We start from the raw sequence: 25241 nt of genomic DNA on the forward strand, positions 1-25241 counted from the left end.
TTTCAACTTTCATTCCATCATTTTTACAAGGACAAAAAAAAAAGATGAAAAATGAAATGAAATCGACTCCACTAGCACTAAAGACAACGTAACACTGACTCAAAGGAAAAATGAAAGAGCAAAAGGTAAAAGACGAACACGTTGACTGCATCGACACTTCTATTCCTTGTCCTCTTCATGATGAGTCTGATTCAGCTGGCCACCCATATCCTTATATAAACCTTGCAGTGTACGGGTGAGATGATCGACAAAGGTAGGTATTTGCGAATGAAACTGCTCGTAGCCCAATCTTTCATATTCCAAACCTGCTTGTGAAGAGAGAATGGCCATACCTCGGACCCTACCTCGAACCGTCCCACATTTGTACTCTAATTCTTTTATCCTTAACTCACGGGCAGCGGCCTCTTCTCTCGCTTTTTTCTCACGCTCGGTCACTGACTCTAATTTCTCCTGCAACATCTCCCTTTCCTGAATTAACTGAGACATATCAGAGCCTACATTTTGGCGAGCCAAGTTCCTTTTTGCTTCCTCTAATTCTTCGTGAAATTTATCTTGGGAGCGTAACCACTCAGCCTTCTGTCTTTTAAACTGTTCTTCTTTTCGTTCAAACTCATTCTGTTGCTGGTGCATATCCTCTTCAAGGATGCTCAATCTCTCTTGCAAACCTTGTCTAACAATTTTAGCACGTTTCGCTATCTGTGACCCCCTAATCGTGGCCAGTTGAAGCTTTCCCTGTAGTGCGGTTGTTTTGGCCCTTTCCTCGGCAATTTCTGCATCCCGTTGCTGAATTATAGCCTTAGCGTGCTCCAGGTCTGTGTTTATAGTTTGCACTGTGGATTGATAATCTGCTCCTACTTCTAAACGGGCTTGTCTGATCTTTTCCTCATACTCCCTTTGTTGTTGGGCCAAGGTTGCTCTAGCACGCTCTAAGTCTGCTTGTAAGAGTAGATTGGCGGCATGGTGCTCCTTCATCGCCATCGCGATTTTTATGTCCATTTCGGCTTCATAATCTACTGGCCCTTTTGCGGATCTCTTGGGTTGAACTTTCACAACTGGTTGGTTCTCGAGCCATATAGGGTATCCCGGATGCACTTCCCCCGAATGACGCTCGGTAACCATTGTATCGAATGTCATTACCCGACAGCCATTCCAAATCTCCACAACCAATCCTTCAGGCAAGGGGATTTCTGGTCTTACCTCAAATACAAAATTCGTCATGTCTTCTACTACAGGTATTATCTGGCGCCGACCCAATTGTCATAAAACTCGTAATGGTACGTACGGTTGAACACCCCTTATACCCATCAATAAGAGGAATGGGCGATGCGTAGATGTGTATATGACTTCTCTCCAAGGGAACCAAGGGAAGTTCCAAGTGATCTTATCTGACGTTAATGAACGAAATTCTCCAATCCATGCCTCCATACCGTCCGGTTGCTTATAATCCTTTACCCTAGTTTCATAGCTTGAAATGTAATCACTCCGATCATGAACAAATCTAGCCACGTGACGGGGTCGGAAAAGATGCTCCACTATCCACATTTGCAATAATATGTTACACCCTTCAAAGTAACCCTTTCCCTTTTGGCAAACCGTCAAGGCCCGATAAATATCTGCTAAGATCATTGGCACAATGGTATGATCCTTCTTTGTGGTCAAGACGTCTACTATCCCGGCTAAACGGATGTTGATTTTCTGCCCCCTTCTTGGGAAGACCATTATTCCTAAAAATGCCACCATGAAGGCAAAACGACTGTGGTCTTTCCAAATTTCAAAATTTCCTTTATTACTGAGCCTCTTTCAAAACCTCTCAAACCCGTCTCTTCTCCCGTACCTCTCATACAAGAATTCTAAAGAAACCCAACCTTTGTCCAGGGATTCCCAACCCTCATCCAAAAATTCTTCCTTGCCCTTTTTCTTCTCACCCTCTTTGCGCTTAGCGATGTTCATTTTTGTGAGGAAACTGTTCACAGAAATAAGTCTTGGGGCTACAAGCTTTTGGCGGTGTAGGTTCTCACCAAGTCCGGTATAGCCAGCAATTCCCTCTAAGGTAGGGGTCAGCTCGAAGTCTGAAAATCGGAACACATTCTTTGTAGGGTCCCAAAAGGATAGCAAAGCATCAATCACGTCCCTTCTAGGGTCGATTTTCATAATGTTGGTCAAGAACCCCATATGCTTAAAGATCTTTGTGTGAACTAGCACATCCATTTCATTCCACCATGTCCAAAGTTTCCAAGGGACCTCATGAACAACCTGAAGTGGTATACTCCCATCTCGCTTCCTCTTTTGACACTTTCCACAGCCCGGATAAAACATGTTGTACCTATGGATGTAAATACATGGTTAAGACTCATATAAACCTGTTGGATATGAAAGTAATGACCTTTTTAGACTTGGACTCATGAATGCACGTGGACGACAAATAAACTTATAGAAAAATATGTGGTTTTAAAAGCTAAGGCAAGAAAAATCACAATCAATCTCCGTATGGTTTTTTTTTTTTTTTTTTTTTACAACAGTCTACCGTGACCCAGATAGCAAAACTCAACAAAGTTTCCCAACAATGGACTTGAAAACCAAACCTAGAGTGACTTGTCTAAATACCCTGTCACCGATTCGTGGGTACGTTTAATTTTATGACAAGGACTCGAGTTCTGCGTTTTCAGTTTTGCTAGGTTTAAGACCTAATGGCAAAGGTGTCTAGACTGGGTCACCCGAGCGGACAACTCGAGCCGGGGAGGGGCAATACTGTCGGTAGCAGTGCTATTCCGACTTCATTGCTTATCCTGTCCCGCCTAACATGTGTGACTAAAATCCTCCACCGGGCGCCAAGACGCTCCGGCTTTATCTAGACAGAAAGTTAGGATGCATAACTGCATTCCTGTGCCCGTGTGTGAAGTGTTTCAGAGACTCAAAAGGGTGCGCGAGAGAAGGCATTTTATAATACAGTTCAGCAATATCAAAGCGGTAATTGAGCGGCAATTAGCACATTAGGCCAAAAACATAATAAATCCAAATAATAATAATAATAATAATAATAATAATAATAATAATAATAATAATAATAATAATAATAATAATAATAATATAAAAGCCAAATATAAGGCAATATCACAAAGCTCGAATTCTGGTTACAATCCCCAGCAGAGTCGCCAGAGATGTCACACCCCTTTTTTGCGCTCCCGCGCTATAACCGCGCAAGTTTTTATTATTAAAGGGTTTTTCCATTTGAAGTGACGGTTTTGAAAAGGGAATATTTTATTTACAGAGTCGTCACTTGGAGTTGAGTTTTGGTGTTCCAAGCCACCTTATGAATCCCTAATCAAAAGGAAGTGACTCTTTTATTATGGTCCGCGAAAATAGAAGACCGGGTAAGGAATTCTGTTGACCGGAGAGAAGGTGTTAGGCATTCCCCGAGTCCCGTGGTTCTAGGACGGTCGCTTTATCAACTTATACTTAGCTTAAATTAATTTTTGGATATATTACGTATCTGAGCCTTGATCTGCTCGTACCTTTTATTGTTGAACTTTTTATTGGTTTTAACTCGGATGCGTAACCGCATTCCTAATCTTTTAAGCGTCTCAAAGTAAGATGCGTAGCTGCATTCTTATTCGAAACAAAATTAATTATTAAAACGATTTCGACCAAGGTGCGTAACCGCATCCTTGAGTTTAAAAAAAAACGTCTCGAAATAAGATGCGTAACCGCATTCTTAATCGAAACAAACGTCTTAAAACGCGCCTAAAGCTCGTCTAGCGTTAAAGACAATTATTTGTCTCTAAAATCCGAGACTTAAAATTATTGATTAATTTTCACTCTTTCGACAATGAATTTTGAATAAATTCGCAACCCATCTCGCTCCCCTATAATTGGTTTTTCCGCTCTTTTCTTTTATACTTGACAACGGTATGGAAATAAATTTGCATCTCGTCTCGCTCATCCCGCACTAAAAATTAATTAAATATCGGGCCTACTATGTCATGGCTGGCCCAATTAATGATAGTAATAAAGACCCAAATTTATTCTTTTCTTATCTCAATCCGCGATCATTTAATTCTTGAACCCAATCACTGCCAATTAAAATTTGCCTAACTAAGTATATTATAATATCCTGAACTCCAGAACAAGAATTCCAAGTAAAAACAAATACTTGCAATTTACTAATAACATGATACAGCTAATCATCAAAGATCATTAAACAAGATTATATGATTCTAGCCATTTAAATAAATAGGAGGCAGTAACTAACGATGAAAATAAGAGGAAAACCGAAAACAGAGTAATGGTACTAAATAGTCCCAAATCCATTTAATTAAGATTACCATTAATGTTTAAAGAAGCTCAAAGCCATTTATTGTTATAATAAAAAAAAAAACATTGGAACCCAAGTCATCTTATTTACAACCCAACAACCACGGTCTAATGATAAGTATAAACCATAGCTTATGCACATTATTCATCTCCAATGAATTCCTATTTTTTTTCCAGCAATAAAACAACTATGATGTTTAAAATCACTACTGAAACATTCCCCCATTCATAATGAAATATTTAATCACCCAAACTAATCACGAGAATTTACAAACGAGGCAACACTCCAAGAAATCGCAGATATAAATTTAACAGGACATAAATTGAAGAGAGAACTAAAGAATTGGACCTTAATATTTATAACTTCGAAACTCTTTTGATACAGAGAAAACGAAGCAGCAAGAAAATCCTCAACAGACCATTAACGCCAATAGGAACCTCAAACAAGACCCACCACAATTTTTCAACACTTAAAAGTGAAACGATAGTGAAAATGGTGTTTTTGATGGAGCTTACATGGTGATGTATCTCTCTTCACATGGGTTGTTGTACGTATATATTTTTTGGTTTGGGGCTGCTCTAATTTCCTACAGAAAACTTAAAGCTGCTCAATGGTTTTTCTTTTTAGCAAAGGAGATCTCTCTTTTGGGTAGGGTGTTTTTTTTAGCCAAGGAGGTGGCGGCTGATTTTTTTTTTTTTTGAGTTAAAAGGGTGAGCTGCTTATATAGTTTTTTGGTGTACTGAGTTTTCTTAGTTTTATATCATTCTTGGGTACACGTTTTAGCTACTAAAAAAAAAAAAAAAAAGATCTCCTGCGGCCCCTCTTTTTTTCTTTTTGTTATGGTGGTTGTAGGTTCCTATATTCTAGGTCTTTTTTTTTCATTTGTTTTTGCGGCTCAATCCCCTGATTCCCTCATATGCCTCTCCTTTTTGTATCATTATCTGTATTGCCCTATATAAAAGTAATGAATCCCCTTTTGTCACGTGCTCCCTCCCTCTTTCTTTCATTTTTTTTTGTGTGGGCCCCACCTGCAACAATAATTTATTCCCTATCACGTGAACCCCTCCCCTTTGTGATAAGGTTTGTTACCAAACTTTGTCATTTTGTGGTGAGGTGGTACAATTCTATTTGCTCATTTTTTTTATTTTTTTTTAATGTAAAAACAAAAATAAATAAATAAAATAAATAAAAACAAATATATATATATATATATTTAATAACTATTTCTAGATAACTGAAAAGAAAGAAAAGAAGAAAAAAAAATCTTAAAATAAATAACTGTCTAAGTAAAATTAAAACCTACAAAGCATATTTTTTGTAATTTTCTTTCTTTAAAATACAAAACTTATACTCTAAAAATAGCAAATATTTTGTTCTTTTTTTATTTTCGCAAATAAGCCTACTAAATAAAAATAGAATAAAATCGACACGTCAAGAATTAAAATTAAAAGAAATATTTAAGCACTATAAGGTGAAACATACGGGGAGGGTCAAAAATCACGTGTCTACAACTGTATGAGCTGTGTCTATGAAGCCTCTAAGAATACTGAATAATAGAGTTGTCTATAAACTGAAATAACTAGATAGCTAACAACGCCCCGAAGGAATTTGGGGCTCACCAGTAGCTGATACGTGCTCTCCTAAAGAGCTGAGTCGTCAACCTGTATATCGTTGCCTGCATCGCAAGATGCAGGCCCCCAAGCAATAAAAAGGGACATCAGCACATTTGAATTGTACTGGTATGTAAAGCAACTGAAGCAATAAAATACTGGAACTGAAACTGAAACTGATAACTGTAACTGTAATAGCAAGGAAGTAGAGGTATGAATACCCCCTGCTCTGTATCTGAATCATCTGTATTATCTGTGTTTGTATATGTGGGGCCTCGACCCAATAATAAATGCACGCTATGGCCTCGGCCTAGTAGTGCGTCAGTCAATGGCCTCGGCCATGTATACGTATACACAAGACTGTGCTGTGCCCTTGGAAAAAATCACATATGTTTAATTATGGTTAATTAATAAGGACTGATACCATAGTAACAATGGACAATGCTTAACTGAAATAGACATGCTGGACTGAATTGAAAACACTGACTGTTTCTGAGTATACTGAATTTCTAGACCGAGACTCATGTGGTAACAATACATAAGTCTATAAAGATTACGTGTTGAGTTCATGATATTCAAATTGACAACCATGAACGAATTATGTAACTGCAACCCTAGAAGATAACAGTTCTACAACATATCATGAAACTAGGGCTAAACTGTACTTTGAGTCAAATTACCTACAAGTATGAAGAATGAGGCGTAGGGAGAATCATGAACATTCCCTGACGTAGATAGTTAGCCTCACATACCTTAATTCCAGCCTTTGAGCGTAATACAATGTTCGTCAACCCTTTCAACTTTGATCTATATCAATACAAGTCAAAGAGATTCTATATTAGCAATAATATTCATGCTTTGGTCATCTAAGCATTTTATCAAATACTTAGTGGGCATAAAGCTCCACAATCTCCATTAATGGTGTTTCTTCACCCAATTCCCATTCTATTACTTCTAGGTGATTCTACAATCTCAATTAGGTGTAATTAACATCATTCTCCATCACTCATATCATTATAACAATCTCAAGTCAACAATCCAAAACCCTACTATAGTTCGTGTAATTCTCTTTACTAAACCCATTTACTATTCTCCCAAGAACTCATCAATTCACTATTATGAATGATTAGAGTATAGAAGCATTACCTTTTTGACGTTCAATCCTCTTGAATACGAGGTCTAGGGTTTCCACACCCAACAATAATGTTCCACTCACAACTCTATTGATTAGAAGAGTTTACTCAAGTTAGAAAGAGATTAGAGACTTGAATTCAATCTAGAATCATGATAAAACTTACCTTGGAGGGTTCTTGAGGCTTGAGACTTGTTCCCTCTGACTTTAGGGTGATTTTTCGTGACTAGGGGTGTTAGGGAAATAAACCCCAAGCTTAAATATAACTTAAAACGCGAAATCCCGACTTTTAACCCGAAACCCGACCTGTTACGTGATGGGTCCGCGATGCACGTGCATCGTGCGACATTCTACAGGTCGATACTCAGAGTTGTCCAATCGGCCCGCGATGCAGGGCCATCGCACGCGCCCTCACGCGCCCCGAAAAGCGGCGTGTGTCGGTTCTATGCAGTGTTTGGTAAAATGGACATAACTTCTTGTACAGAGCTCTGTTTGGTCTCCACAATATACCGTTGGAAATCTATTTCAAAGGGATACAACTTTCATGTTTTAAGTTTCCTCAAACTCCCAACGGATTTTCACGAAATTTTACTGGAAGGCAGACATATCGAAAACTTAGCCGATTCTATAGAATTTTATGTGCCTTACTATTAGCCATATTAAGACGATCATATCTCCTTGCTCCGATCTCTGATTGGCCTGGTCTTTATATCGTTAGAAAGGTATTTCTACATACTACAACTTTCATTAAGGGTACTTTCCCAAATTCCCAACTAATCAAGGAGTTATGGCTGCCCGAAGTAGGCCTATCAACTATTTTCACAAAACGTTCAACCTTTCAGTTTTTCCACTAGAACTCTAACGATACGGGGTGTTACACCTAAGTAATTTGAATTCAAAGGAGAAGACTCAATTTGAATCCACAAATGAGCAATCTAGATGAATTCAATGGATAAGCAATTCACTTCACAACTTGGAAATCACACTTGAACAATAACCAAACAAACTATATTAAAATCTCTCAATTTGAGTTTATCATCAATATGCAAGCTAAGTCTTCCAAATGGATAAAAACAACTATTTATACTAATGCCTATTACATTAAAACGTTCTAAAGTGGCTCTTTTGCAAAAATTCCCACATAGGTCTTCAATTGCATCCAAAGTCTCATAACTTGCAATTATGACCTCTAATTGCCATTCTAGCCTTATAACTTGTAAGTATGACCTCCAATTGCAATCTTAGCCCCATAATTTCACTTTTAGCCATTTTGCGCATCTAGCCACTTTGCAACACTTCCAATGCCAAGCTATCTTCCAAACATCATTTGCTCTCTTACGTGGGTCCACAAGTGTCTCCAACGTCCTCTTCCATGCCCTTGAGCCATTAGCATGAATCATGCCCTCTAGGATCACATCATGATCAATGCCTCCACTAATGTCACTTGGCAAGTCAAACATATCATCAATCACATCAACTCCCTAAAGACTCACGGAAATTTCAACTTTAAGCACTGTTACAGGGAAATTAACAACATTGCAGATGGACTAGCTAATTTGGGTGAAAGCACAAGGCGGAATACAATCTTCACACAGGATTTGAATCTTCCTTTGAGAATAAAAAGCTGGTTGAAGAATGATATTTTCAGATATCTAACCTTCAGAATCCGAGTTCAAAAGAAGCACTTTACTCTTAATTATGATTAACACTTTATGCTGCTTTTGTAGGATTTGGTCTATGCACAATACTGCTTTCTGCATTTTCTCTTTTGCTATTTCTAGCATAGGAAGACTTTTGTGTAACGATGAACTTTTTATCCTTCTGATATCTCAGGGTGACATTGACAAATGTTCTCACCCCTTTTTTGTAACTGGTGTAACCACTTTTGAAAGCAATAAAATGATTAGGGCTGAGGCCTAATCCCACCATTACCATGGTTGAACAAAAAAAAAATATATTAAAAGTTATTTTATAAATAAGCAGTTACGTGTTTAGATAAAAGTGCTTGAAGGGTTTTTAGAAATAAGGGTAGTATTGGAATTAACAGAAAATATAAGGGATAAAAGGGTAAAGTTGTTGATCAAATCAAAATGACTTTCAAGTAAAAAAAAAAAAAAGTTGGGGTTGAACAACTTCTTAACTTTGACTTATTTTAAGTACTTTTTAATTTAATTTAAAATATTTTTTATTTTTACTAAACACTCAAATAAGTTTAAAATGACTTATAAGCTGGTTTAACCAGCTTATAAGCCAATCCAAACGGGCTCTATGACGGTTAAAATAATTTCTTACAAAAGATGCATGCATCTCAGCACATTTCGCTTTCCTCCAGAATATGCATAAGACTGTGATGATAACACCAAAATAATACTATAACGAGAAGACTAGGATTAAATTTTAATTTCTATATATTCTAGAATGTGGGCCGTTACGTGCTTTACTCATGTGGAAAATACTCAAAAATAGGCCATGTAGAAAAACATAACGCCCGTGTATCAAAAAAATTCTTGACCATGTGTAAACCAAATACAATCTTGCATCTTATTCTCGGAATTTTAATTACTTATTGCTCGTTTGGCTAAATTTTTAAAAAGCCTTTTAAAAAATATTTGGAGAAAAACAGTTTGTGTTTGATCAATTGATTTAAAAATACTTTTGAGCAAAAATTATATTTTTGACCAAGCTTTTAAAAGTGCTTCTAAGTGCATTTTCTCAAAAATGCTTTTAAAAAAAGTGTTTTTGGGAAAATTTATTTTTTTATTTAACTTTTGAAAACAACTTCTACTATTCCCGCAAACACTTATTTTCTCACAAAAGCTTGACCAAACATGTCACTTCTTAGAAAAAAATAAGCACTTTTAACCTCTCAAAAATTTGACCAAACATGCTATTAATTTGTTTGAGATATTATGCTCCTAACTGATCTAGTGGTCTTTCCTGTTCCTTCAAGCTCTAGAACTCGGGCAAAGAGAAAAAATTAGAAAGGCTTTTTACCCGGTAACAATAACTAGTGGCGGAGCCACCCTTGTCCGCAGGCAGTCAATTAACACCCTTTGCACAAAAATTATACTGTGTACATAGGTCAATTTTTTTATGTATATGCATTATATATTTAATTCCCTGACTTCTTCAACTTTTTATTTATTTATATTTTAAATTCTCTTAGTGAAAATTTTGACTCCGCCAATTTGATAATAATGATCTAACTTCGCAGCTTAGACAAAGAAAAAGGCAGTACAGGAATTCTTGATATACAAACACAATCTTGGCTTGTGGGACAACGCTTTATTTTGCCTTTAATTACGCTCATCACAAAAGAAGTCTCAACCAATTTTGCTAAATATATACTGTCAGCAAAGCATAAATGCCTTCTTATAATTGGAAAAAGGTGAACACTACTACTTGCAATAGGAACGTAACCCATTCAACAATGGCGTTATATACCTGTAAACTTTTCTTTCATTAAATTCCTGTGGTCGCCATTAATTAATATCCCTTTGAAGATTCTTTGTTCTTATACGCTTTATTGCTGAAAGACTTACTACATACTTATAAATCCTAGTCCACATTGAGATAAACAATTAATTTCCTGATTCTCCCATTACCAAAATATGTTAAAAGTCGCCCATTAACTCATACTAGTTCACACTCAATCTTTGAGATTGGCCCTCCATTTCGCAGTATAAATACACCCCACCACATAGCATGACACATAGCTTAATATAGAGCTAGAGTTATAGTGCATTCACCCGTAACATCTCTTCCTAATAGTACTCGAAGCATCTAGCAAACATTTAACCAATTGACAATGTCTAAAGCTAGTACCAGTTTTTTCTTCATCTTCCTTGTCCTCTGTTTTACCCTGTCATATGCTTCTCGACCCGAGCCAGCTTTTCACGAGGCCACCCTCAACAAGATTGATCAACACCAGGTAATTCTTAAAGCTCAAACTAAAGTCAGACCATACAGAAGTCTCAAGATAATATGTTTGTGGACAGTTTTTTTTTTTGTTTTTGTCTCATGTTTGTTAAGTTAGTTAATTTGTGATGCCCACAGAAGTGATATTTAATTTGTTATTATTACGTTTCAGGATATTGTGGAATCAAAACAAGTTGCAACTGAAGAGAGCTGCAAAGGAGGCCAGGATGAAGAATGCTTAGAAAGAAGGAATTTAGCTGCTCACCTTGATTATATCTATACCCAAAATCAGAACCCCTAGAAGTGTTCCATACCAAGGGACCTAGCTAGTTTGCCATTGATACATGAAAAGTATTGAATCTAATGATAGGATGAGGCAGCCATATATCACAAATTAGCCTTCACTAGCGCTGTGCTTCTGGTTGATTTGCCCTGTACGTTAAAATGTAATTGCACACAAAGCTTCCTCTTCCATACCACATGCTTCATTCTTGCGACTTGGCTCACTGATCTTTGAAACAAAAATATGATATTCTCTTCATTTTGCTCTACATGTATCTTCTACTATTTGAAAGAAAAAAAACACTTTTCAACAGTAGTGTATATTACAGTTAAGTTTGCAAGAACTTATGACTCTTAAACATGTTGTCAGAGCATGCCATTAATTGAGAGTAAAATAAAAATTAAATATTAAAGAGTTTTCATATGTAAAGAGATATAATATCACTTTTTCTTTTCTGCCGATTAAAAAGGAAGAGTGTCATGGATTGGAACTTAGAAGAATGAATTGGTACCCAAGTCGGTCAAACCGAGTCTGATGTAGTCCCCTAATGGTTAAAGTTTTATCTCTAATGGGTCAAACACTAAGGTGGCTGTGAAGAAACGAAAAGTAAAAGCAGCAACTACACAGAAATAGCTTGAACTATATGGGACCTACTAGGAGTAGGAAACTGCAGAAATTAGAACGTTATAGAACCAGCTGATCTGATGACGCGGGTCGTTGACGCTTGGGGGCACAAGGAGCCCGTTTGGATTGACTTATAAGTTGATAAGTCATTTTTAATTTATTTGGGTGTTTTATAAAAATAAAAAAATAATTTAAATTAAGTTAAAAAGTACTTAAAATAAGCTAAAATCAAAAAGTTGATCAACTTCAACTTATTTTTTTTGCCCATTTTGATTTGACCAACAACTTTATCCTTTTATTTATTATATTTTCTGTTAATTTCAATACTACCCTTACTCCTAAAAACCCTTTAAGCACTTTTATCCAAACACATAACTGTTTATTTATAAAATAATTTTCATCACTTAAAAAATACTTTAAGCACTTATGCTTAAAATTCACTTTTTTTTCATCTAATCCAAATGGGCTCAAGTCGCCTCTGTAATTGCTGAAACGAGTTGTGCGTTACATTCATACATCTATTAAGACATACATTTCTTGGTCTTTTGGCTAAGATTAAGTGTCAGTATATGTTCTTATTAATTTAAAATCTGATATGTGGGTCATCGGAGGCCTGACGCACCCCACCTTAAAAAATACTCCATAATTAAGACTTACCATCTTAAATTGTCAGCTAGTTGAATTGGTTGCATCTCAAGGTGGATTTATTTCCTCGTGGTTTCAGGCTTTCAGCAATAAAATCCGCGTAACAACTTTCAGCAATAAAATCCGCATAACTTTAACGAGAATGATTTATTTTATTTAAGAATTTTTGTACAATAAAACAGAAGTTAAGCTAATTTTTTTACTACGGTAGCCTAATAAATTCATATATTCATTAAATAATCAATTCATATATTATAATTCCTTGTGTTCTCTGCATATCAATCCACATATCGTGTTCCATATGACTAGTCTAACTCATGTAGGAACTCTTCAATTTGGGTGGGGGAACAAGAACTCTATAATTTGGGTGGGGGGAAAAAGAACTCTTTAATTTGGAATATTTGCAATTAAATGTGTTCAAAATAGCATACAACAATTCATAATTTTACAATTAACAATCCACCAATATGTTCCATTGCAGGACCATCGTCTAACAAATTGAATGACAAAGACTAATATTAGTGGCAATGTTTATAATTTCGAGTTTACGTTTTTACGGATTAAACGAAAAAAACTTGTACAAATAAGTTATGTAAAAACTAATTGTAGATAAAATGTTACCAATTGGTAACTAAGCTAACATTATGAATAAACTTTTGGAACAAAACTAATTAGATTTTATAAAATTATACCGTCTGTCGTAAATATTTGTTAGTGGATGTCCACAAGAACTTGGCCAACAAGGAACTTGGACATCAAGTAACGTGGCCACCAAGTTTCCTTCTTAAATGGCTTGGTCATTAAGTATATATTTTTTCTTATAAATAGTGGTCATTTGTAGAATTAAAATATACAATCAGTTTCTCTCTATATACTTCTTTCTGGTGTATTGACTTTTTTTTTTTGTTAATTAATGGTGGATCTTTCTAAATTGACTTTTTTTTTTAATTAATGGTGGATCTTTCTAAACGTGAATTTATTGCCTTGGGATATATATGGCAAAAGCTATTTGTCTTGGTTCTTGATGCCTGATTTTTATCTTTGATGGTATCTGCCAGACCCATCGCATCAAGATGAATTTCGGCATCAAGAACCTAAGACAAGTAGCTTTTGTCAGATATATCCAAGGCAACAAATTCACTTTTAGAAAGATTTGTCATTAATTAAGAAAAAGAAAGTCAATACCTTCGAAGTTTTCAAAGTATTTGAGCAGAGTCTCATGCTGATAACGTGTTATAAAATAAATACACTAGAGAGAAATATATAGAGAGAAACTAATTGTATATTTCAATTCTACAAATGACCACTATTTATAACGAAAAATATATGCTTGAGGGCCAAGAACTGATTGTATATTTTTATGTGGCAGCTCTTAAAGCGTATTACTCGATATGTGTACTTTTTTTCTTTATTAGAACTTTTTCTCATTGGATTTTTCCTAATAAAGTTTTAATGAGGCACATCATCTATTAATGAACATCCAAGAGGGAGTGTTGTAAAGATTTTTTAGCAGATGTCCACAAGCCAACAAGGAACTTGGACACCAAGTAAGGTGGCCACCAAGTTTCCTTCTTAAATGGCTTGGTCATCAAGCATATATTTTTCCTTATAAATAGTGACCATTCGTAGAATTGAAATATACAATCAATTTTTCTCTATATACTTCTTGCTGGTGTATTTACTTTATAATCTTTATTTTATTTCTCTATATACTTCTTGGTGGTGTATTTACTTTATAATCTTTATTTTATTTCTCTATATACTTCTTGGTGGTGTATCTACTTTATAATCTTTATTTTATAACACTATCAATATTCAGTACAAAGAAGTTAAAGGTGATTTAATGAACCTTATATAGAAGTTAAGGTAGTTTTCAAAAGTATAAGGGAAGTTGTGGAGGAATTTTCTTAAGTAATAGAGAGCTGAATGTAATTGATCAAAACATTATCGCTCCGATCTCTTGAGGGAAACTAGTGAACCAGGAGAAAAAGAGATACAAGCCAAGGAAGATGTTCAGGAGAAGATTTTTGTCGTTTCCGCTGGTAATTGGCGCAGTTATGTAAGTTCTTTGTTACTCTTCCTCCATACTAGTGTACCGTAACATTAACATATCATATGCATTAGTGTCCAGTCTCCCAAAAGCGAAGAGGAAAACAAGCCCATTATACTGTCGTGCTCTAGGTTCTGTTTTAAAAAAATAAAATAATGATTTGGGGTAAAGGTGTTTGAAGAAATGTCTAAATAAAAACTGCCCTCTTCCCCTCTCCTAAGAAGCAAACCCAAAAAATAGTCATATGCTGGAAGCTCCAGTTCTTAATTATCATGGATTGAAGTGGAAGAAATGTCGTAATAATTGTTTTCATTAAAGCGCGATATAGAATTGAAGTTCCCGATTACCTACTGATTACTAAAAGATAAAGAAATACCTATGGTTGGTCCTTCAATGTTTGTGTTCTGTTATTTGCTGATAGCTTTAAGTATGCTATATAGGTTCAAGTCTCAAAATAGACCATGGTTGACTTGTCCTAAATCTAGCTTGCTGTTTGTTTTCTCATGATTTATGTGATTTCTATTCTTCTCCAACAATGAAGTCTGTGTTTAGCTCGCTTCACCTGCCGAGACAAAATTCTGAACTGAAGATACTACCACTTGTAGGTGCTAACAATCTATCCTTTAGAGCAACTAAAACTGAGCCTAAAACCTCAGGGAAATAGCTAAGCGTTTTTGGGGATTGATGAGACAATCCTCTAGATCTGGCTCCTCCTTCCCTACATACAGATGGCCCTTATCAGTGGATCAATGAATTTCCTTTCACCATTGGCGAAAAGTGAGTTGGAGAACATCCTCTATATCAAGCTCCCCACCAACAAAATAGAGAGACTAAAAGACAAAAGTAAAGAAAAAACCTGTTTTCGTTCGTTCATTTACCCCTTTGTTTTGGTAGCTTCTGGTATATATGTACCTTTTGACATGTTTCTGCTGCTATGGTTATCAAACAAGGCGAGAATGTGCTTTTTGATATATTTGGTGTATGGTTTCCAAGTCTGCAATTTTTGCATCTGTGGTGTATTTACTCCTGTGCATTTTGTCATATTGATAAGTTAGAGACAGAAAAGGGGTTTAAAAGAAAAACATGGAAGAATCATTAATAGGATGCTCCCTGTGCCCTTCACAGGTTGGGCTGCCGCATCCTTAGTACTGCATTGTAAATCTTCACCATATACTCTGACATAAGTAAATTGTGTTTTCCATTGTTCCATCTGATTATTAGATAGAAATAGAATGGGGTTATCTCTGAGTGTATGTTGTGGCGCATGCATGCAGGGAGGGCCCGGGGGGGAGGGGAGGGGTGGGGGATTGGGTTGCTTAGCTTGGAATAGGGGTTTGTTAACTTAAGTTTAGGTGAAGGATTAAGAGGCAGATGGATTCCTCTTTTCTTCAAGAGGGGAGTGGGAAAATCTGCTTTCACATTGACACCCAAAGTAACTGTATAATCCCAGCAGTATTTTAGCTCTTTTCTGTTGAACCTTCAATAAACATTAATCTAAGAAAGCCAATGTACTCGTATACTCCATTTGAATAGAGATCCTTAAATTTGTCAATTGTGGTGTTTCATTTTCCTCTTTTCTTGCCAACATTTTGATTTTGAGGGACCCCACTTGAGAGAAGGCTGTCTTGTGTTTTTAAGAGCTATTGCTGCCTCTTTTAGCACTTCAAGATACTTGACAGTGCATTTGTTAGTAATCTCTTGTAGCACTAGCAAATAACTGCTGCTTATGTCCTTTCTATTCCTCTTCTTCCTGGTAAGTAATTGCTGTACTGGTACTTTTTATCATTCTAATCTCTGGAAAAGACTGCTAGCCTGCCTTTTCTTGAATCATTACCTTTTGATGAATTCTGCGCCTTTCTCAGCTTGGTATTTGTGAAGCATGATTAACCTCTTTAAATAAAAGATAACTATGCAGATGAACAATGTGTATGCGCTGACTTTGTCGGAACCTAAGTAAAATTTCCGGAATATATAATTCATAATAGAAGTAACAATTATGGGAGATTAGATGTAGTTCATCCTTCCAGTATACCAGCTTCACGCCTTTCTTGACCAGACCAGTTGAAGACACGCTTTTGCATCTGCATGTTCGTTCTCCACAATTCAGAAGTTACGACTTACATCCTCTGGACTTCAGTCAATAATTTAGCACCTTTTACTTGTATTTTGTTTTTTACTTCCATTAACTTGATCTTTTACTTGGCCAATCCGTAGAATTGGAGTTGTATCTGGAAAAGCTATATTTGCACAACCACTTGATGAATACTGGAAGAAGAAACTTCAGGAGGAACCAGCAGCAAAAGAAAATGATGTAAGCACCTCATAGTGTTTGATCAGACGCACATCTGAGCTGAATATCATAGTATTTTTTCTGTTGGCAGTTACTCTTTAGAAATGCTTTGTCCATCCACATCCACATCTTCATCCAAATAGTTAATGACACCATCCTTTGGAAATTTTATCTTTCAGTTGCTTGTATGAGACTGTCCATCAAACTTATCCACTTCTTTTCTTGTTGAAGTATACGCACAAAAGCAACCACTGTGGCAATACAGTTAAGGAGAAATATTGCATATCAATAGGGATAAATTTATGCCTTTGTTACTTTACGTCTCTTTTATCTTTTTCCCTTCCTCTGCTTACTGCATCTGACTGATGCATTTACACGTCAATTGCGATAAATTTGTGCCTTTTTTACCTTACGTCTCTCTTATTTTTTCCCCTTCCTCTGCTTGCTGCATCTGACTGTGCAATTACATGTCAATTTGGATAAATTTGTGCCTGTGTTACTTTACGTCTCTTCCCCCCCCCCCCCCCCCCCCCCCTTCCTCTGCGTACTGCATCTGACTGCTGCAGCCTTAAACTTGAAAGTCATCATCTTGAGGTATTTGGATTAAGAATCAACTTATTCAATACCAAATTTAATCATCCACACATCATGGTGGTTACTGAATATAATATCATGAAGGATCTCTATTTGTTATGCACTGGTTTAGCGGGGGCAAATGGAATGAAAAATTTAAAACTATATAACATCAGTGCTGAACGTCTGAACTTACAGTTCAGACTTCTGCTTATATTTAGTGCTAAAATGTGTGTCGAAATCGCAAATCTTTAGGAGGGCCACCAATACAAGGAGTTTGTTTCAAACGGATATTTCATTCGTTCGTCAATGTTTTGGTCTACTGCTGCTTTGTTAAGCCAGTAGGCCTAGATTTTTGCAGCCTGCTTTGTTGCTTGGTGCAACAATGAAGCTGTAAAAGACAGGTTATCAACTTGCGGCCCTGTTAGTCTCAATAAGAATGCTAGTTCTTGCTGCTAAATGTGCTTTTGAAAGAAATTCAAGAGCTCATATGACTCGCTTTTCTGCCAATTATCTGGTTGATAATGGGGACATACCATTATCACAAGCTATTCTGTTATTCCTTTTTACGTTTAAAATTTTTAGCGCCAGCTCATGCAACAAGCGGCCTTACCAAATATAAAAAAGCACCTGACTAGAGTTCAAAAACTTCAACTGTTGTCCTGAAGTTTTGGAAGAGACTAGACATGAGCATGGGCAGTGCAGCTGTTCATCAGATTATGGTCTTACAGGTATCTCCACAAGCGGAAAAGCCAGTCCAGCGTTTGAGGGTTCTCTTTTATAAGTTGTGCAAAGTGAATTTCTTCGTTTTCTCGAAGCGAATATATGTTCTGATTGATTATATGCAGTACTTATATGAAGTAAATAGCACTTAATATTTTATTTTCTTAATAGAGATCACATCAAATGAATGAAAAAAAGGAAAAGAACCCAGGAGACTAGAGAACAACACGGGGCAAATTACATTCACTTTAACAAACTTGAATTAAAATACAATCAATCGAGAAGTACAGACCAACTATGTACAGTTATACCATCCAAGATTCCCTTGGAAAAGAATATAATAGGAAGTTTAACAAATAAAAAAGTATCCTCCCAAGATTCTATATTGAAACTTCTAATTTGGAACCAAGATCCAAGGACCATTAAGTATGTGCAAACACAAAGTGAGGCATACACTAACAGCAGTTGAAGATTTCCCACTCACATACCTGCAAGCCTCAACACTCCTATCAACCACCTCCTCCTGAATAACATCTACACTTCTTCTCAAAGTAGTCTCAACTTCCTCCTGGACAACATCTATGCTTTTTCTCAAACACTCGCGCAACTTCTCCAGTACGAACTCAAGGAAAGATCTAACACTCTCGAAGGTGACCCTCCCAGTCAAATCAAGAATAAACCTCCTATTTCTTTGCACTGCCAAAGTAGAAGATACTTTCTTCGTCCACCCGGTGTACATGTTCTGATCTTCGTCTAAAAATTTCTTGGCTTTGAAACTAAGTGGCAAAGAAGAGTATATTTTCGAAGTTGTATCCATATCCATATCGATATCCATGTCACTACTCGTCAAAACTTGATGAGAAGTTTTCACAAGAGTTCCAATTGCACCACTACATATGGCAACAATCATATCTCTCATTTTGGTTTCATGATTGGGATTAGTCAAACCAGAAAAGATTTCATTGTAAGTATTGATATTCATTGTCTTGTCAAGATAAACAGCAACTGCAGTACTCACAAACAATTGTACACAATTCCCTATGAGTTCTCTGCACTTGTCCTGGCACAGAACATCAACCCATCCTGGAACAGGGTATTCAATATCAGAATCAGTACCATTGCCTTTTTTGACCGAATGAAAAGCAAGAACCAAATTCCTCGCGAAGCTCCCAACAATTACAGAAGCAAAACCAGACCCTGCATCAGAAAACAACTTATCTAAAACATTGTCAAAAAGACCAGAATTTGCAGCCCCAGACACACAATTTTTCGCATTTTCTTGCTGGTAACCTCGAACAACTCCCACGGTCATCGCGCTTGTGACCTTAACTATAGATTGTGAAAACTCATCTGATTTAGCAATCTTGGAAATTTGTTTCAAACTTCTTGGAATTTGATCAGTGTCGGAGGAAATAAACTCCTTCAGATCTTTAGAGACAATCCCAATTACATCAGCAGAATCAGACACCATCTCAGCTAAAGAAACAAAAGCACCTATGAGCTTCAAAACTTTCTCCCTTTTTCTAACCATAGAAGGTGAGCAATAAGCTCTATAAGCTCCATAAGTGACACCAAGAGCTCCCAAAACAACAACCCAGTTCCTTTTTCTCCTAGTATAGTCCAAACTTTTACGTACTAATTTTAAATCCGCATAATTCAAAGCCATATAATCACAACTCCTAAAATCTTGGATTTTGCACTTCAATTCTCAAAAAGGGGTTGGAGGAAATGTTGAATAGATCCAAAATTCAGACAATTTGTTTATAGGTATTGTATAGTTTAAGGTTGAAGAGATGTATACCAACCTGAATATGGGAAGAAAAAAGGCTGACGTAGAAGCAGTTTCTGACTATCTAGATTCTGGTGCAGTGAAAATTGGGAAACAAAAAAAGGAAGCTGATCCACTACAGAAATATAATTATGCATTGTAGTTTTGATAAGAACGACTTAAAATACGACAGCTACTACGACTACTCAGTTCACGCTAGGTCGCTGTCTACATTTATTTCATAGATATATCTTTATAATATGATTGAATAATGATTGTATGGGTCTGAATGGATGTGGATATAGGACTAGTTTGGAAAATTTCCAGTTAGGTATTCTGTTAAATGCAAGAAAACTGGTGTTATTAGGAGGATATAGATGACGGGCATTATGGTCCCACTATTTATCTTCAAGGCTGGTCCAGTCAAAAAGCGGTGTAGATAATTAGCTAGAAACTTCGTGACCTGGCTTTGTTTTCTGTTGCCACGTGTTAGCAACGAACTGGCTCCTCGTGGCGCGAGTTTCATACTTTCATATACGTCTTTCCTTCTCTCTTTTTCCTTTTTCTTTTTGTCCTCTTCAAGTATATTATTCATGCAATGCAATTATTCTCGAGATATTTGCATATTTTCATATACGTCTTTCCTCTCTTGTTCATTTTTCTTTTGTCCTCCTTGAATTATTGTTCATGGCATTATTCTAGAGATATTTATTTGCATACAGTTGGTCGTTTGGTTCACGTAATAGTTATGTGCGCATTGAAGTATAAAAAGTAACTTATATAATGGTCAGGCTTTTGAATTGTTAAACAATAATAATTCACATGGATTGTATCTGATCGAGAATTGCTTGTTCAAAGCTCATATGTCTTACTCCATGTGCTATGTATTGTTAATATTAGCAACTAGCAAGGGGTGTTCAAAGCTTATGTCTTACTCCTTCCGTTTCCTAATAAGTGTGTTTTTAGTTTGGATAGATTCCTTAAGAGAACTACTCAATTCGAGAAAGTAAGAAGTATTTTTATCAACTTACCCTTAATCAAATGCCATGAAAAAGAAGTAGTTTTTTAATGGTTTGGCGAATATGTAAAGCTCTATTTATTTAAGGGTAAAATTAAAGAAAAAAATCAATGTCTCCTTGATTTTGTAGAACACCGCTTATTTTGAAAACAAAATGAAAAGATAAAAACAACACGTATTATGAAACGGAGAGAGTATTCAATTGTGATAGCATCTCATCGACAACTTTAAAAATAAACGAAGCATATCATTATTTATGCTTCATATGTAAATCATCGTATGTAAGATAGCACATTGAGTTTGATACCCTATATTGAAGTTTATGTGGATCGGAGTCATATGTTTATCTTTTAAATTGTTAAAACTGAGCTAAGCTCGAAACATATGTTAGTATAAGATCGTTGTTAGATTGATAAAAGTGAAAGTTGCCGAGAAAATTTCTCATATGAGGAGAACAAAGAAAATCTCCGAACAAAAGCGAGCCTGGAGTTATTTGCAAGATTCCGATCCCTATACTTGAAAGTCTGAATGGTCTTTATGAAACTTAAAAAGGATTTCAAGTCTCAATATGTAAACAGCCAATATTTGACTTGAACTGGCTGGATAATTTGCCTTGCCGATGCAGGCCTGGGTTACCTAACAGAAATGGGCAATTTACATAAATAACTATCTTTTAATGCTTGCTTTTAATCCGTAGCTATCTTTTTACTATTTACAATTCGTAGCTACATTTAGGCAATTTCATTGTATTTAGTGTATTTCAGTGTATTTGAATACATTGTTCAGTTGTATCCGACCTGATCTGATGTCACATATATTTGGATACATGCAACCTTAGCTTTTTTTGAATACATATGTATTCAAAATGATATATTTAAGTGCATTTAAATACAGGACCTATGTATTTTATTGTATCCTTTTGTTTTGGATGTATTGGAATGTATATAGATCATTCAAACAACACAGACAATCAAATACACCTAGTTTTCCAAAAATGCAATCAGCCAAATATATTAAACTTATATTTACATTAAAAAAATGACGAAAATACACTCAGATTATGAGCTACAAGAAGGAGAAGAAGTCATAGATTCCGGTCAAATCTTCGATCAAATACAGAAAAATACACTAAAAAAATGACGAATACACCCAGATCTGATATATAAGAAGGAGAAGAAGCCATGAATTCCAGTCCAATGAACTAACAATAAACCTGAGCTTCCATCAATTACATCATCCAAACTAGTCAACCCTTTACCCGATTCAAATCTTTTCCACAAACCCTTTCGTAAACCACCTCGCCGGAAAATCAAGAACTCCGATGTCGGTGCCGGAGTAATGTTAAACAAAGGTATTAGAGGTGCTACAGGTGACAAAAGGAGCAGACCTAATACACCTTTGCTATGTTGGAAGTATAATGAAGATGTAAATGACCGTGTTTGCTCCTTGAAGGATAAGTTCACGGTGGAGGTTGGTTGGAAATCTGGTCGGCAAGTTAGAAGTTTGATTTCTACTAGGAAGTTAGCTGCCGGAATATGGAGGCTTCAGTTGCCAAAATTTGCGGCTTTAGGGTTTTTCTAATTTTGGAGGGGAAAGAGAGGGAGGTGAGGGAGAAATATAAGCCATAAATTTAACGTATTTGGTATAGCTACGAACGGTAATTTACAAAATTACTATAGCTACTAAATATAAATAAATTAAAAGGTAGTTACTATCAATAATTATCTTTTAAAGGTAGCTATGCCAAATAATAATGGGAAAACTACGTATATATACATGTTTAGGAGAAATATTAACAAAACGTGATGATAGTTTTCCTTATTTACAAAACATAATGATATAGTACGAAACATGACGGATTTTCATATATTTTTCATTTTTTATTTTTTTCCCAGAAAATATATTATTATTTAAAAAAAACATTTTAATATTTTTTTAAAAAATATTTTTTATATATATTTTTTTAAAAAAATAATTTATTTTTTTGCTCAAAGGTTTAAAAAATTACCTCAAATTATTGTGTATGAAAGTTGTATGAAAAATATATGAAATGTGTATGTGTGAGCGAAATTTTTAATATAATTTTCGTACACAAAATTGTAAGCAAAACTTTAAGCCTTGAATATTGTATGAAAGTTGTTACAACATTGTTGTAGTTGTATTAATTTTCCAGAAACCTAATATGAACTTTATATATGAAAAATGTGATTGAAATTCTAAGTCTTGAGCGAGATATATGTTGACACCCAATTTTGTCCCTCCTTTATTTAATTTTATTCACTCGGACGTCTAAATTTATTGACGAGCTAGATACTTTATTTTCACTGCTATTTATATTCGCTACTTTTATTTTAACATTACAAGTATTAATTTATCACAAATTTTAAATGTTCATCGTCATTTCACTTTCGGGTTTGGGATCGTTAAATTAATTACAAGACAACACTTTGTAAATCCTTACTTTCTATATACTAATTACTATTTATCTTCACATAATAAATATTGTACTAGTTACTAAATTAGAAGCCCGGAAATAATTAAAATAGCGGAGGAAGGACCAATATTTTCAGCAAATTAATGGCTTAAAATACAAATACAATATTATTTCCTACCCAAAACAAACAACCCACATTTTCAACCCATATTTAAATTAATGGGCCAGCCCAAACGGACCAGTCCAATTCTATTTTTTACTCGACCCGGGTCCGGCCCAAATCTTAAATCCCTAATCTCTCTTTCTTTTTCTCCCTCAGCTCATCTCTCTCTCTTTCTCTTCCTCTTTCAGCCGCAACTCACTCCCTGTCTACCCTCTTCCCTTCCCTTCCCTTCCCTTCTCTCCCACGCTCCTCACCCGCTCCTCCCCACTCAACACCGACGACCCCACTCCTCCACTTCAGCCGCCTCCCTCCTTTCTACCCTACCTCTCTTTCTTTTTCCCTTTTTTTTCATCACCGCCGCTACCCCACTCAACGCCGCCGCTCCCCACTCCCGACCCTACCTTACGCTCCTCCACTCACGGACGAACCCACTCCTCACGCTCCTCTCTTTCCCTTTCATCATCACCACCGCTCCTCTCTATGAATCAAAACCCTATAAATAATCCTAGTTGAATCAGGGAAAAAAAAAAGGGAGGGGGCTGAAAACGAAAACCTCACAAAACACAAGTTTTAATCAACAAAGACAGCGAACAATTACTCTATTTTCCTTTCATTTTCTGTTTAAAACTTTAGTTTCTTTAATCGATTTCGAGTTCGTCGCATTCGAGTGTAGATTCGAGACCTCGTCGATCCCCACTTCACTGTACCACAAAAAGGTAATGACGTCTTCTGTTTAGTTTCTTTAGCTGATAATGTTGTGTTGAAATCATGTTTGGACTTGAAATTGTGTATATTCTGCTGCTGTTCAGATTTATTGTCTTGTTAAATTTCTGTTAACATAGAGAAATCATGTTTTAATGCCTTGTTATGACCAGTCGTGATTCAAAAAAACCTGTTTGCATTTCTTATTTCGTGTAGCTGTTATAGTTGTTGGATGATTTAATTTAATCTGGGAGTCTGATTTATGTGTAAGGGTTAAAAGGCGATACGAATAGATATCATGAATTCGCGTATGTAGCGCTGTCCCTCTTTTGCTCTATTTTATTCGAGATAATGTATTCGGTCATGAATGTAATTTATTTGGTTTGAGATAGGACGGAATGAATATACGACATGTCGATATTGGTTGTTGATTTTATTTTGTCTACAAAGTCGTGGCTGTTTTGTTTAAGCTGATAAGATTAATGTGGAATAGTCAGTTTGAGACTTAGGTTAGCTTATTACGTCATTACTGCATGGTTTAAGTCGAATTCGATTAATGCTAGATGGTAGTCGCATGTCTGTTTAGTTGTGGTTTCCTCCAGCTTGCATTATCATGATTGTGTTTGTTAAAAGAAAGAATCTGATTGATGTTAAGAGATAATGATATGCTTTTATCTGTTCAAATGAGTTGGTGTGATTTTCTTTAAATTATATGGTTTGGCCTTCAAAGGCAGAGGTGTTTGGTGTTAATTTAAAACTTGATTGTCGTATAAGTTATTTGGGTTAACTGTCTGGACACATGCTAACTGTCACATGACTCATTTCAAAATTTTGTGTGTGAAAGGGACTTATTTAAATGCTACTCTACTCTCAACATGTTTGATCAGTGTGTTTTAAAGATATGTAAACCTTCCCTGTTTAAACTAGCCTACTTGTTTAGTTGACTTACCCCTCTATCTATGATTATCACACTCTGCGAACGTGTTAATTTACCTT

The 25241-nt window shown here is 35.9% G+C and overlaps 3 protein-coding genes, 1 long non-coding RNA gene and 1 pseudogene across 4 annotated transcripts; 3 read left to right on the top strand and 2 right to left on the bottom strand.

Moving 5' to 3' along the window:
- Positions 1-69: 69 nt before the first annotated feature.
- On the bottom strand, positions 70-5021 carry LOC132623806 (uncharacterized). Its single transcript, XM_060338622.1, has 2 exons — positions 4661-5021; positions 70-2323 (listed from the first exon to the last, which is right to left on the bottom strand). The coding sequence occupies exon 2, from the start codon at positions 1216-1218 to the stop codon at positions 160-162; it is 1059 nt and encodes a 352-aa protein (XP_060194605.1). The 5' UTR covers positions 1219-2323; positions 4661-5021; the 3' UTR covers positions 70-159.
- Positions 5022-10510: 5489 nt separating this feature from the next.
- On the top strand, positions 10511-11523 carry LOC132623245 (phytosulfokines 3-like). The gene is made up of 2 exons (XM_060337974.1): positions 10511-10985; positions 11145-11523. Exons 1-2 carry the CDS (start codon positions 10863-10865, stop codon positions 11271-11273), a joined length of 252 nt encoding a protein of 83 aa, XP_060193957.1. The 5' UTR covers positions 10511-10862; the 3' UTR covers positions 11274-11523.
- An 884-nt stretch (positions 11524-12407) lies between these two features.
- LOC132625274 (U2 spliceosomal RNA) lies at positions 12408-12633 on the top strand (annotated as a pseudogene).
- Positions 12634-13149: 516 nt separating this feature from the next.
- Positions 13150-17183, top strand: LOC132623303 (uncharacterized). Its single transcript, XR_009576191.1, has 2 exons — positions 13150-14583; positions 16789-17183. It is a non-coding gene; the product is annotated as an uncharacterized LOC132623303 (long non-coding RNA).
- A 1193-nt stretch (positions 17184-18376) lies between these two features.
- LOC132623333 (protein PHLOEM PROTEIN 2-LIKE A10-like) lies at positions 18377-20306 on the bottom strand. Its single transcript, XM_060338077.1, has one exon. It carries the CDS (start codon positions 19824-19826, stop codon positions 18555-18557), a length of 1272 nt encoding a protein of 423 aa, XP_060194060.1. The 5' UTR covers positions 19827-20306; the 3' UTR covers positions 18377-18554.
- Positions 20307-25241: the final 4935 nt, after the last annotated feature.

Source organism: Lycium barbarum, chromosome 12, assembly GCF_019175385.1.
Source record: "Lycium barbarum isolate Lr01 chromosome 12, ASM1917538v2, whole genome shotgun sequence".
NCBI classification, from domain to species: domain Eukaryota; kingdom Viridiplantae; phylum Streptophyta; class Magnoliopsida; order Solanales; family Solanaceae; genus Lycium; species Lycium barbarum.